This window comes from Chrysochloris asiatica, unplaced genomic scaffold (assembly GCF_000296735.1).
Source record: "Chrysochloris asiatica unplaced genomic scaffold, ChrAsi1.0 scaffold00030, whole genome shotgun sequence".
NCBI classification, from domain to species: Eukaryota; Metazoa; Chordata; class Mammalia; order Afrosoricida; family Chrysochloridae; genus Chrysochloris; species Chrysochloris asiatica.
The window spans coordinates 1,891,541-1,902,583 of record NW_006408548.1 but is presented as its reverse complement, the minus strand read 5'-3'; the positions used below and the strand labels follow the sequence as shown (position 1 = coordinate 1,902,583).

The 11,043-nt window shown below is 40.7% G+C and overlaps 1 protein-coding gene across 2 annotated transcripts in view; it reads left to right on the top strand.

Moving 5' to 3' along the window:
- The window catches only part of FBXL2 (F-box and leucine-rich repeat protein 2), a 238,642-nt gene that overhangs the window by 157,299 nt on the left and 70,300 nt on the right, over positions 1-11,043 (top strand). For both annotated transcript variants that reach the window (XM_006851578.1, XM_006851579.1), the window contains exon 5: positions 9,927-10,021. In XM_006851578.1, the coding sequence (XP_006851640.1) occupies positions 9,927-10,021 (95 nt within the window). The remainder of the gene's footprint in view (positions 1-9,926; positions 10,022-11,043) is intronic.

Sequence of the window (11,043 nt, the reverse complement as noted above, 5' to 3'; positions counted from 1 at the left end):
CCTATACTCATGGAGGTAGTTATTCCAAATACCAACAGAGAGGGAAAGAATCTGCACATCAAGTATCAATGCTATCCCCTCTGTACACAGGGTAGATAGGGACAGACAGCTTAGACATTGGCTACCTAAAATGAGGGGGCAATAAAGGCACAAAGTGACTAGCTTACAAGGCTTCAAGAACTTGCCCAATGAAATAGGCTTCTTGCAGTCTTTCTCATGTATAGGGCCCTAGATGGAATCCTGAGCCCCTTCCAGAACCTTCTGAGGTGGGATGTTCCCACTTGAAAGGTCAAGCAGATCAGCCTGGAACAGCTAGAGGAATAGAAGACACTTCTTGAAAGAAAGACTAGCAGGAAAAATCCAAAAGAAAAATGGCAGCCTGATTGGCTACTGCAAGAATAAGCAAGTTGTTTGCCACAGAGCCATCAAAGCAAGCAATCAATTCCTTTCAGGACAAACCTCCCTCCAAGATTTACACTCAAAGGGAACACAAAAGCAGATATGTAAGATTGCTGGTGACTAAGTTAGTCAACTCGTGTGTGGAAGAGGGGGAAAGGCAGCAATGAAGATATGAGCTGAGTTCGACCACATTCCATAGATTCCCATTGACCTGGAAATGAGAGAGAGAGAAGAGGAAGGCCTGGTTGGTCCAAAGTGTTGTGAGACCTGACGACACTTGATCCCATGGACAAGGACTTAGCCACAGAGGGCTAGAGCTGAGAGTGAAGCATCCAGCTGATATGATGTGAGGGGAGACACACAAGAACACCCAAACTTGTAGATAGTACCTATTTGAATTAGCTTTGATGGGGGGTGATGATTAGAACTCAACTAGAGGATGATAAAAACAATTTTGATAAAGGAAACAAGTGTAAATTGCTACAATTTGATGAACTTGACCTATATGTATGGATGTAGTAGCTCAAAATACCACCTGAGAGGGAAGGAGTCTTCACATCAAGTATCAATGCTCTATCCCCTTTGTATACTGGGTTGATAGGTACTGACTACCTAAAACTGGGGGGGTGCCTATAAAGCAAGAAGTGGGGTGTGCCTAAAGCAGGAAGTGACTGGCTTGCAAGTTTTCAAGAGGGAGTTTAGTTTCAGAATATGCAGGGGAAGGTAGACTCCCCACTGAATAGTTTTCAACTTGTCTAGACGGGTCTGGTGAAAGGAGATAGAGATAAGATTCTTATGATTCAATAGTAATTGTTATCATGACTAATTGCGACTGTCACAACTGTAAACGTAGAAGTTTTGTAACATAAAGAGGGGGAGCGGTGGTGGTGGTGGTTATGTGCTGTGAAGTTGGTTCCAACTCATAGTGATCCTCTACAGGGTTTCCGAGGCTGTAAATCTTTACGGGAGCAGAAAGCCTCATTGTTCTCCCACAGAACAGCTGGTAGTTTAGAACTACTGACCTTAAGGTTTGCAACCTGATTCGTAACCACTACGCTACCAGAGCTCCTTAAAGGGGGAGAGTAGTTAATCTTATAGTCCAGGAACAGAGGACCCTAGGACCATCAAGGGAGAAGAGCATGAGTGGAATGTGGGACCCTATCCAGAGAAACAGTTACACCAGAGATGGAGGCAGAGATGAGGACTCTAGACTCATGGAAAGAGAATGGTTGTGTGCTGGCTGCCAGGAGGCAGGCTTTCAGAATGTGCCCGTTGGTTGTTTAAATGTTTATATATTCCTGAGTCTTTTTGTGTATATCAAAAAAAACAACAGAGGGAATAGAAGCAAATACTGTTGAATGATGATGCCCGGAGGGGATTGTAATCATTGCAATTAAACGATGAATATAAAACTGATGTTCTTCCATGTAAACTGTCACTCAGTTCACAATAAAAACTTTTTTTTTTTAAATCAAACTTTAAGAAGTACCATTTCAAATAAAATTAACTTATTTTAGAATTTTACATGTCTACTGACTTGCAGAAGGAGCTTTGGTAGTGTAGTGGTTACGAATTGGGCTGCTAACCTCAAGGTCGGTAGTTTGAAACTGCCAGCTGTTCCGCAGGAGAAAGATGAGGCTTTCTGCTCCTGTAAAGATTTTCTGCCTCAGAAATCCCATGCAAGGTCACTATGAGTCGGAACCGACTCCACAGTACTTAACAACAACAACTGACTTGCAGATAATTTAGACTACATATCATCATATTGTTTAAATATTCAAGCGTACAACAGAATACTTCTAAAGGAGAGACTGGTTTATAGTTCACCTGTTAATGCAAAGAATTCCGTATGAAAACCTAAAGCAGTTGGCACCAGAGTTCAATCTAATAATGCTTAGTTCTCCTTATGTACACTGGATTATGAATCAAGTACTGTGGCCTCCAATATTCTCCAAATGCTTGTCATGCAGAAGGATTCTATGGTTAACCTAAGGGTCTTAAAGATAGGCCCTTTGGGAAGCAAATTATGATTTACTGATATGTTGAGAGGAAAGAGAAGATGCCAAGGAAGAATTAATATAATTGCAAAAAAAATAAGACCAAACATCCCTCACCCCACCACTCTCTACTTAACTGGCATCAATATCCATTGGCCAGGGAACAAATCCTTACAGCAAGGATCATTCCCACCCCTTCCATACACAGAATAGACAGGGATGGGCAACTTGGACATTGGTTACCCAAAATGGGGGGCTACAAAGGCAAGAAGTTACTGGCTTACAAGCTTTCAAGAGGGAACCTAGATTCAGAGGGCATGAAGGAAGGTAGAATCTCCTCTGAGTAGTATCCAATCTGCCTAGGCGGGGCTGATGAAATGAAATGCGAATAAGTCTCTTGTGATACAATGGTGAATAATTGTTATCAGGACTGCTTGTGAGGGTTGGAAATGTAAAAGACGATTTGTAGCAAGGAGGGGAGTGATTAATTTTTCAGTCAAGGAGCAGAGGTCCCTGGGACCATCAAGGAAGAAAAGTGGAAAGCAGGACCCTACCTAGAGAAGCAGTGATGCCTGAGATGGAGGCAGAGACAATGACGTGGAGAGATGGAGCAGCTGGGGACTTAAGACACAGAGAGGGAGAGGGGCTGTGTGCTGATGACTGGGGTGCACACTTGCAGTGTATACCCTTTGGTTGGTTGATGATGCATGGAGGGGATTATAACCATGGCAATGAAACGATATATGATAGGATGAATGTAAAACTAATGTTTTCCCATGTAAATTATCACATAATTCACAATAAAACATTAACAACAACAAAAATATCCGATGGCCACACAAACTCAGACACCATACTCACAGAGGAAATTTAACACATTGCAATTCAGAGTCTGAAATGCTGTGGGCAGAGTTACTCTAGACAGGACAGCCTCTTCTCAGCCATGCCCTCTTTTTGCCTGGTCATTGTTACAAAATTCTTTTAGGACTGTTGATAAATGCCCTCAAGACACACCACTCTACCATTGGCCTCAACCTGGAGGCCCTCAACTAGATAGGACTCCGTATCTTACCACTCAGCAGTTTGATTTTTTGTTTTGTAACTCAAAAACATCTCTCACATAGTACGCTTAAAAACTCTTATAAAAATGTGATACACAAGAAATATGAGCCAGAACACGAGTACATATAGGCACACCAATGTTTATCTCAGCACTATTCACAATAGCAAAAAGATGGAGACAGCTTAGAAGAATGGATTAAAAAATTAAAAACCTTGGTATATACACACAATGAAATATTCTTGTGTGTATTGAAGAATAGCAGTGAAGCTACAAACCACCACATAACATAGAGGAACTCTGATGACATTATGCTGAGTGAAAGTCACAAAAGGACAAATATTGCATAAAACCATTATTATAAAAGCTTAAGAAAAGATAACCATATTAAAGGGGGAAAAAAATTTGTTGGTTACCAGGGGTGGAAGGTTAGGAGGGGACGATAGATCCCAGGTTAGGTGATAGTCACACCCTAGTTTGGGTGTTGTTGTTGTTGCTAGGTACCATCGAGTCAGTACTGACCTATAGCATCACCGGACTCAAGCGTGGCAACAGTAGTGAGATTGGCCCAGGATTGGGCAGTGTTTCATTCTGCTGTGCATAAGGTCACTATGAGTCGGTACCAACTCGATGGCACCTAACAACAACAAATGAGAGACTAAGTTTGGCCATCTTGGCCTCCAAGGAACACTCTGGCTGCACTTCTTCCAACACAGATCTGTTGGTTCTTTTGGCACCCCATGGCACTTTCAGTATTCTCTTCCAACACCATAACTCAAAAGCATCAATTCTTCTACGGTATTCCTTATTCACTGTCCAGCTTTCGCATGCATATGAAGTTACTGAAAATACCATGGCTTGGGTCAGGTGCACCTTAGTGTTGGGGAGGCAATATACAAGGAAGGGGAGGGCAGTACACAGGGGGGGTGGGTGGAAGAACTAGGTAGTTAGGAGAGCACAGATAGGTGTACATGGGCTAAGTAGTGATAGATGTTCGACCTTGGAACAACAGGACTCTGAAATAGGGATCAAGGCATAGTCTGAATGGGTAAAAGGGGAAATGATGTTAAGATGCTTGACTGTCTTATAAATATTGGTTTCCCTTGCCTACTATTGTAAAACAGACACCTGAGTGAGATAGAAAGGAAGATTGGGAAACAGGATTATAGAAAGCTTGTAAGCCCGTCTTCAGCCTATAACAGATTGTTGTTGTTGAGTGCCATTGAGTTGATTCCGACCCATAGTGACCCTGTATAGGAATTGCAAAAGCAACTGGTGAGCTTGAACCACCAATCTTGTAGTTCAAACAACTTTGCAGTCTGGCACATAAGCCCACAGCACCTTACCAGGACTCCTGATTAGAATACCTAAAAGAGGTTGTAGAACTTGCCCAGTGAAATAGGCTTACTGCAGAGCCTTTGTAGTGTATAGGACCTTTGGTGGAATCCTGAGCCCCATCCAGGACCTTCTGAGGTGGGACAGTCCCACTTAAAAGGACATGTAGACCATCCTGGAGCACCTAGAGGGACAGAAGATACTTCTTGAAAGAAAGAACAGCAGGAGAAAACAAGAATGGCCGTCTGCTTTGCTTTTGGAAGAACAAGCAAGCTGTTCGTCTGGGAACCATCAAGTCAAGTAACCAAGTCCCTTCAGGACAAACCCCCCTACAAGACTGAAACTAAAGGGAATACATGAGCAGTCATATAAGCTTGCTGACACCCTCTTTGGTCTACATATGAGTAGAAGAGGGGGAAAGTCAGTAATGAAGATGAGGGCTGAGTGCAACCATGTTCCATAGACTCTTGTTGACCTTGAGAAGAGAAAGAGAAGAGGAAGGGCTGGTTGGTCTGAAGTTTGGGGAGACTTGGGAATTCTTGACCTAGCCACTGACCTAGCCATGGAAATCTGAAAGTAAAGTGTCCAGCTGAGATGAAGTGTGGGGAGATGCACAAGAACATCTAAACTTGCAGATAGTATCCATTTGACCTAGCGTAGATGGCTTGATGATCAGAACTTGACTAGAGGAAGATAAAGAAATTTGATATAGGAAGCAAGTGTAAATTGCTTTGATGAATTTGATGAACTTGACCTATACTTATGGATGTAGCAGCTCACAGTACTAACTGAGAGGGAAGGAGTCTTCACGTTAAGGATCAAACCTATCTCCTCTGTACACGGGATTGATAGGGATGGACAATTTAGACATTGGCTACCTAAAATGGGGGGGGGGCACATATCAAGGTACAATGTGGCTGACTTACAAGTTTTCAAGAGGGAGTTTAGTTTCAAAGTGTAGGGGGAAAGGTAGACTCCCCACTGAATAGTTTACATCTTGTCTAGATGGGTCTGGTGAAAGGAGATGGGGATAGAATTCATTTGATTCAATAGTGAGTAATTGCTATCATGACTAATTGCGATCGCCACAATTGTAAAGGTAGAAGTTGTGTGGCAAAATAGGGGGAGCAATAGTCCAGGAACAGAGGACCCTAGAACTATCAAGGGAGAAGAGCATGAGTAGAATGTGGGATTCTAACCAGAGAAGCAGCTACACCAAAGATGGAGGCAGAGATGAGGACATGGAGAGATAAAGCAGCTGAGGACCCTAGACTCATGGAAAGAGAAAGGCTTGTGCTGGAGCCCAGGAGGCAGTCTTGCAGAATGTGCCCTTTTGTGGTTTAAATGATTATATATTCCGGCGTGTATTTGTGTATAGTAAAAAAAAAAAAAAAAAGCAAATATTGTTGGATGATGATGCATGGAGGGGATTGTAATTATTGCAGTGAAACAAAATTTGATAGGTTGAGTGCAAAACCAATGTCTTCCCTTGTAGACTATCACTCAATTCACCATAAAAGCTTTAAAAAACAAAAATGATTGTGATACAGCTGATCGTAGAAGCAAAGACATGGAAGCAAACAAATTATCAATCAATAGAGGAATAGATAGGAAAGTGTTACGCATATTATAGAAAACCATTCTTATACAACTGTCAGAAATAATGAGTCAGAATGGATTCAAAGTTTTTTTAAAATATCAATTTAAAAGTCATAATTTCAAAGGATTGATAAAGCCATCCTAAATCTTACCTTTCTCTAAAGTCCTTCATTCTAAAGTCTACACTTACAACGTACTGTCTGCTAATTTAGATAAAGAGCCATTAAGGAGCTTTGGTAGCGTAGTGGTTACGAATCGGGCTGTGAACCGCAAGGTCAGCAGTTCGAAACTAGCAGCTGTTTTGTGGGAGAAAGATAGGCGTTCTGCTCCCGTAAAGATTTACAGTCTCAGAAACCCTGTGCAGGGTTGCTATGAGTCGGAACCGACTCCACGGCACTTAACAACAACAAACTTTAATATTATACAGTAAAAATGCAAATGTCTTAACTTGTGTAACTCAAGTATTTTCCACCATAGCGAACATTAGTAAAGTTCCCTGTCAAAACACACACTTGTGTGTTGGGAAGGTATCTATTCCTTTTTTTCACTTGGTTGGAAAAAGCAAAGCAGAAAACTGTGTGATTTAAAAAATAAAAGTAAAATATGTAGTGCAAAAATGTATGTTAAAAAAAAAAGGTTTAAATGAATTTGACCAATTTGAAATGGAGAAATTACACTGTGTGCTCCATTTGTAGACATTGACTTAATATTCTTGCTGTTTTATTTGTACTTAAATATATTTATCTTGGATTTACACGTCAGTCTTTTTGAATCTGATGACAAAAATGTATTTCACAGTTGTCTAAAAATTGTGCATCCAAAAGTAATTATTATGTGTGCCATTGAGTCAGGTCCACCTGATATGGACACTGTATAGAGTTTCTGAGATGGCAGATCTCTATAGGAGCAGAAAGCCTCATCTTTCTCCCACTGAGTGGCTGATGAGTTCAAACCACTGACCCTGCAGTTAACAACCCAACACTGCACCCAACGCTTCACCAACTATGCCATCAGGGCTCCAAAAGTAATTATTAGTGCTAAAGCCAATATAAAGAAATGGTGCTAGCATATTAAAGTTGGACTTTTCAGCTGAATTAAGATGTTAGTAAGATGACAGGTACTTGTGAACCCACTCCTGTGATCATGTGGTTTGAAGTGCTCTATAAAATTCTTGCATCCTCCCTGGTAGAGACCTGGTTGGCTAGCAGTGTGGCAAGTCCTAGGTCCAGAGTCAGTGACATAGCCATGGAGGAGAGTGGAGAGTGAAGCATCCAGTGGATAAGAAGTGAGGGCATATGCACAAGAACACCCACATTTGGAGATAATACCCACTTAACCTGGCTTCAATGGCTGGATGATCAGAATTCAACTAGAAGAAGAAAGAAGAGGAAAAAAAGAGTAATCTGATACAATTTGATGAACTTGACCTACACCTATGGATGCATTAGCTCTAAAGAGGGAACAAATCTTTTCAGTGAGGATCATTCCCACCACCTCGATACACAGAGTAGAAAAGGATGGGCAACTTGGACATTGGCTACCCAAAATAGGGGGCTACAAAGATAAGAAGTAACTGGCTTACAGGTTTTCAAGAGGGAGCCTAGATCCAGAGGGTGTGGAGGAAGGTAGAATCTCCACTGAGTAGCATCCATTCTGTCTAGGTGGGGATGATGAAAGGAGATGGGGATGGCTCTCATGTGGCACAATAGTGAATAATTGCTATCAGGACTGACTGTGAGGGTTGGAAATGTAAAGGTAGACATTTTGTAGCAAAACAAGGGGATTGGTTGACTTTGCAGTCCAAGAGCGGAAGACCCTGGGACCATCAAGTGAGAAGAGTAGAATGCGGGACCCTACCCAGAGAAGCAGTGACACCAGAGATGGGAGCAGAGATGATGATATGGAGAGAGGGAATGCCTGGTGCTGTCTGATAAGCACTGGACTGCTAACAACACAGTTGGCAGTTCAAACCCACTGACCACTCCTCGGAAACCCACTTAACAGTAACAACAACAGCATTGAATTGTGAGTACTCACAGTCCAATGCCAAGATTTTTATTTTTATAAGATGAAGATAAAAGTATTAAAAACAGAAGTAAACATGTTATGTTGTTGTTAAGTGCCATGGAGTCGATTCCAACCCAAACAACCCTGTATATGGTTTCTGAGGAACAGCTGGTGAGCTTGAACCACCAATCTGCAGTTCAGAAGGCTTTGCAGTCTGGTGCATTAACCCACAGTGCCACACCAGGACTCAGAAATAAATATAATCACCCTTTTAAATGTTTCCTGCCTTGTGGAAGAAGTAGAAGTCTTTGTGAAGAGGACACCATCTTTGAAATAAGATAAACCTGTTAAGATCTCAGCTTTACACAAAAGTGCAACCATGGGCAATTTAATTTCCGTATTTTCACAGTGAAGTTAATATAGCCTTACAAAGTTTTCATGAATAGTTGTGAATGAAATTGTCCCTTGAAAAGTAAAAATGCTTAATGTTCATTTTCTTTTTTCCTTCAATATCTTTGCTAGTGCCCAGCAAAACTTCCCTATTCAAAGAATATGTGTTTTTAACAGAGGACTGCTGGGGAGAGGGAAAGCTTTTGCAGTCCATTTTCATACTCTTAGAGTGGTGATGGTTCACTAAAGTAGAATTTCTCTTTTCATGCAGCATTGTTTTAGAGCTCTGCTCAGTAGCCTGTGTTCCCAAAGCTGAGCCTCATTGTTGACCAGTAGATGTGAGTCCTGTGCAGTGGAGACCTAACACCCTGGGCTAAGCTTTTTACATTGCAATGCACAGCGTTTTTTTCTTTTTAGTTTGCTGTTTTGGTTTTAGACTACTTAATGCTTTCGTTAAGGAGCTCTGATAGCATAGTGGTTACAAGTTGGGCTGCTAACCTCAAGGTCAGCAGTTTGAAACTACTAGCTCTTCTGCTGGAGAAAGATGAGGCTTTCTGCCCCATTAAAGATTATAGCCTCGGAAAAGCCTATGCAGGGTCACTGTGAGTTGGAACCGACTCCAAAGCAAACCACCACTACCACCAGTGCTTTAGATGAAAATATTTTTTTAAAGCTTGCAACCCCCTTATATGCTAGGAGTAGAATTGAGGTACTGGAGGAATGTTATAAAATATTTTCTTCTACACTTGGGAAAATTCTGGCAGTGCCTGGGTTACAAATGTCTGACTTAACCTTCAACGCATAGTTACTAACTGACCCCCACTCCCAAAGCCTTTATATTAAGAATTCAAGGTACCTACAGATGATTCATAATAACTGACAGGGAGCGACACTGCACCATGCATTGAAATATTATTGCTGTATTATGTTATTGATATTTTAGTGCTTTGGGAAATTTTGTTAATAATTTCTATGAATAGAAAGGTTACTTTATGATTTATGTACAAATTTGACTTAAAGACAGTCTTAGAAATGGAGTTTATTTGTAAAGCAGGGTCTGCCTGTATATTCAGTTTCTAGATTTCAGGTTATTTCGCTTTTAGATAAACATATTTGTTTTCCAACTTCCTTGATTCAAGGGTCGTGTGGTAGAAAATATCTCAAAGCGATGCGGTGGATTCCTGAGGAAGCTCAGCTTGCGAGGCTGCATTGGTGTGGGGGATTCCTCCTTGAAGTAAGTCAAACCCGTGATAACTCACTCCATCATGGCAGCTTATAGCTGATGTTTTTATCAGCAAAAATAAACCAAGTCTGCTTTGCTTTTGTTAAATTCTTTCTTTGGTAATTTGCAAGACTGAGAAGGAATCTTGTTACTCCCTCTAATTTTCCATTACAATCAACTTGAACCAACCTTGGCCTGTACTCTCCTCCTGCATGTCCTTCCTTTTATTTGCTTGGTGATGGCTTGGTTAACTCATTCAACAAGTATTTATAGAGCCCCCAGTATACCAGACAATGGATATATATAGTACTACATATCTCACATAGTTTGTGTGATTTTTCTTTTGTAGTTCATTAGTATGGTGAATTACATTGATAGAATTTGAATATAGAACCAACCCTCCACCTGGTAGCGTAGTGGTTATGAATCAGGCTGTGAACTGCAAAGTCAGCAGTTCGAAACTATCAGCAGGTCTGCGGGAGAAAGATGAGGCGTTCTGCTCCCATAAAGATTTACAGCCTCAGAAACCCTGTGCAGGGTCACTATGAGTCGGAACCAACTCCACGGTACTTAACAACAACAATCATGTTTATAAACTATGCCTTTTATATATTACTGTATTTTATTTGGTAAAATTTTGTTAAAAAAGGGTTTACATCTGTTCTTTTTTTCCTCTGTAGTGTTTTTTGTTTTTTTTCTATAGAGGAATATTTTTCTGTAGTTTTCTTGTAATTTTGTTGTTGGATTTAGGTATCAAGATAATTATGGCTTCATAGAATAAGTTGGGAAATATTTAGTCCTCTTCAATACTTTGGAAGATTTATGTCGAATGTGTATTCCTGAACTGTTTGGGTAGAATTCACTAGTAAGGTCATCTGGGCTTGCATGTTTCTTTCTTTCTTTCTTTTTTTTTTTAATTTAAGGTTTTTATTGTGGATTGAGTGAAAGTTTACAGGACACATCATCAGTTTCACATTCAACAATTCATATAACTTGTTTCATTACATTGATTATAATCCCCTCCATATACCATC